We start from the raw sequence: 2,614 nt of genomic DNA, 5'->3' as shown, positions 1-2,614 counted from the left end.
CATCGGACATTAGTATTTTTATGAAAACATTATATAACTTCATTGTGGAAAACTCGGCGTGTGTGGCTGGTGAATAACAAAGGACAAAGCTAGCTAGCTTCCTGTAAAGTGAATTATACCTACGTCAACTCGTAATTAACTCATCAGTAAACCCTCGATACGATATCGAAGAAGTTTCAGACTAGAAAGAAGTCTTTATATTGCTTGTAAGTTTGTGAAACTTTTGTTTGTAAATCAATGTTTGTAATAAATATTTGTAATAACTGTTATTGTAAATTGTACTGTTGTGTGTATATTAAAACGTATTTGTGTTAATAAAAAGAAAACTGTGTGTATCAATCTTGTTGACAAGTGTCATAAATTGACTATACATCTGATTTTACTTAACTACTAGATTTAAAGTATTATTTAACTAAATTTCAGACCAATCGAAATTGTAATACGTAACAATGATATTTTCTATAAATGAAAAACGGAAAGTTTATTCAGTTGGTTTACTTGTCAAAGATATTTCGATAAAACATGATTTTTGAGATAATTACCTTTAAACCAAGTCTAGTAAAACGTTTTATATTATCAATTCAACCTTCTTTCTTTTTTAAACTATGACATCTAATATATAGAGTTAGTCTTACCTAGCATGTTAACCATTCTCAAACTTAACGCTTTATCTTTTTCAGGCTGCCCCGTATCACCGGTGTTGAGCATGTTCGGGCCGGAGGAATGGAGCGGTGTACATTTGGACGCGTCTTTAGAAAGAAGTTGTTCTATGGTGTAAACTGAAAATCGTGATGGAGATTGTCTCTCCTGTGAAAAGCAGTGCTGAACATCCTTATTCATCTTGTAAGCAGCTTAAAAGCCACGTGAACAGTCTTGAATGATCAGTTTCAGAATATTTGTATACTTGTGAACTGTTCAGCTAAACATTTCAGTTCTGATCTCATGTTCAGATTTAAAAGCTTGAATAAGAAACTCCGTCAAATAACCTTGTCGGGTAAGAACAAAAACAGAGACGATCATCACAAATGCAATAGATCCTGTATACTTGTCATGTTCTTCAACAGGTATATCGTTTTTAAAGTGTTTGATCCATACACAGGTTAGCAAAACTGGCGTTACAGTTATCACGTATAGAGACCAGGTCTTTCACGAGGTTAACACCTGGGCACAACTGACACGTGAGTGAGTCGACAACTAATAGAGAACTATATTCTTGACGAAGGTAACCACGATCTAATGTGGGGGAGGGGATTTCAATGAAGACATATATTAGCTATCATTTGATACGATTTGATTGGTCCTCTCTGTCTTGTTGGGGTTCTGTCCTCGCGAAGTTTCCCGCGTTGCTTTTAATTAGAAAGGCGGAGTCTTATAGGTGGAAAGTCAGACACGAAGAATATTTTGAATACTCTCAATAATTCTCTAATTCATACTTCTCCTTTTCGTTATATCGTACTTATATTGTATTTAGTATAGTTAAGCCTCGTCATCAAGCTAATTGACTGATTTTCTTTATTGAGTTTTTTTTATGCTTTTCTTAACCCTTAGCACCGAGTTAATCCCTTTTTCAGCACCGCAAGTACTCGACCGAAAGAGAAACAAGCAACAACGAATCGGTATTTTAACCGTTTTTATTTAGAATAAGCTATTTGGATGAATGCCAAACAAGTACAATTCTAGATCAATTATAATTATTATTACCTCTTTCTCTAAATGTCAAACACGAGAAGACTGACTCCAAACCTGCCTATTTCTTCTACTACTACCAGTGCACAAAACAGGTTTAATTATCCCAATGCTTTTACGATAAAACAGCTGCCGTCTATATGTGGCTTGACAAGTTTCCGACTTCGTTTCTGTGACATTAACAGAAAGCCGTAACGTTGGGGGATTATCTGCTATTTTTCCAACAGCGGGGAACCAGTTTTACAAACTTTATTGCCCGTCAGCACCTAAATTCAATCTCTTTTTGGAAACCGCCAATTGCCCTCTCTTTGAAATCGCATGCTCTGCAGTTTGCACTCATTACGGGAACTTACAGTTGTAGACTAGGCTTATACAAACAATCTGTGTTTTTATATGTCTCGTTGCATCTTTTCTTTCTCCAAAGAACGTACTGGTGTTTATAAAAGAATCGCATAAACTCTAATTGGTTTAAATAAACACCATTATTAAATTGCACGAAAAACACCAGTACCTATGATAATTAGAAACATTTAACTGACAGGGAAAGTTGTTACAATAAATGTGTTTCCGTACCATCAACTTCTATTTGTACGTTTTATTAATTAGCAAGTGAACAGGTAGGCGGCCAACACTCATCATCTTCACCGAATAGCAGGAATAAGTAAAAGCTGCCATCCTCTGTAAAAAATGATTCCATTTCCTCCTCATTATGATTAGGCTTAGCGGGAGAAAGCTCAAATTCATTCAGTGGGTATGCATATGCTAGATTAGAAAGTTTGAAACAGTTCTAAGTTATAATGATCTCTCTGTTGGTATAGGAAGACAGTATATCTCCAGCTAAATTTACCCGCCAAAACTTCCAATCTCACATTTTTCACAGCTTTTGTTTTATCTTTCTATCCGACGAGGTACTGGGGTTGTTTGTTAA

The 2,614-nt window shown here is 35.4% G+C and overlaps 1 protein-coding gene across 1 annotated transcript in view; it reads right to left on the bottom strand.

The window, feature by feature from the left end:
- Positions 1-840, bottom strand: part of LOC106467055 (paired box protein Pax-3-like) — a 30,012-nt gene extending 29,172 nt beyond the window's left edge. The window contains exon 1 of the mRNA XM_013927369.1: positions 636-840. Within this exon, the coding sequence (XP_013782823.1) occupies positions 636-840 (205 nt within the window). The remainder of the gene's footprint in view (positions 1-635) is intronic.
- Between the last annotated feature and the right edge of the window lie 1,774 nt (positions 841-2,614).

Source organism: Limulus polyphemus, unplaced genomic scaffold, assembly GCF_000517525.1.
Source record: "Limulus polyphemus unplaced genomic scaffold, Limulus_polyphemus-2.1.2 Scaffold2469, whole genome shotgun sequence".
Classification (NCBI taxonomy): Eukaryota; Metazoa; Arthropoda; class Merostomata; order Xiphosura; family Limulidae; genus Limulus; species Limulus polyphemus.
Note: the sequence above shows the minus strand (reverse complement) of the source record. Positions and strands in the feature narration are given on the sequence as shown.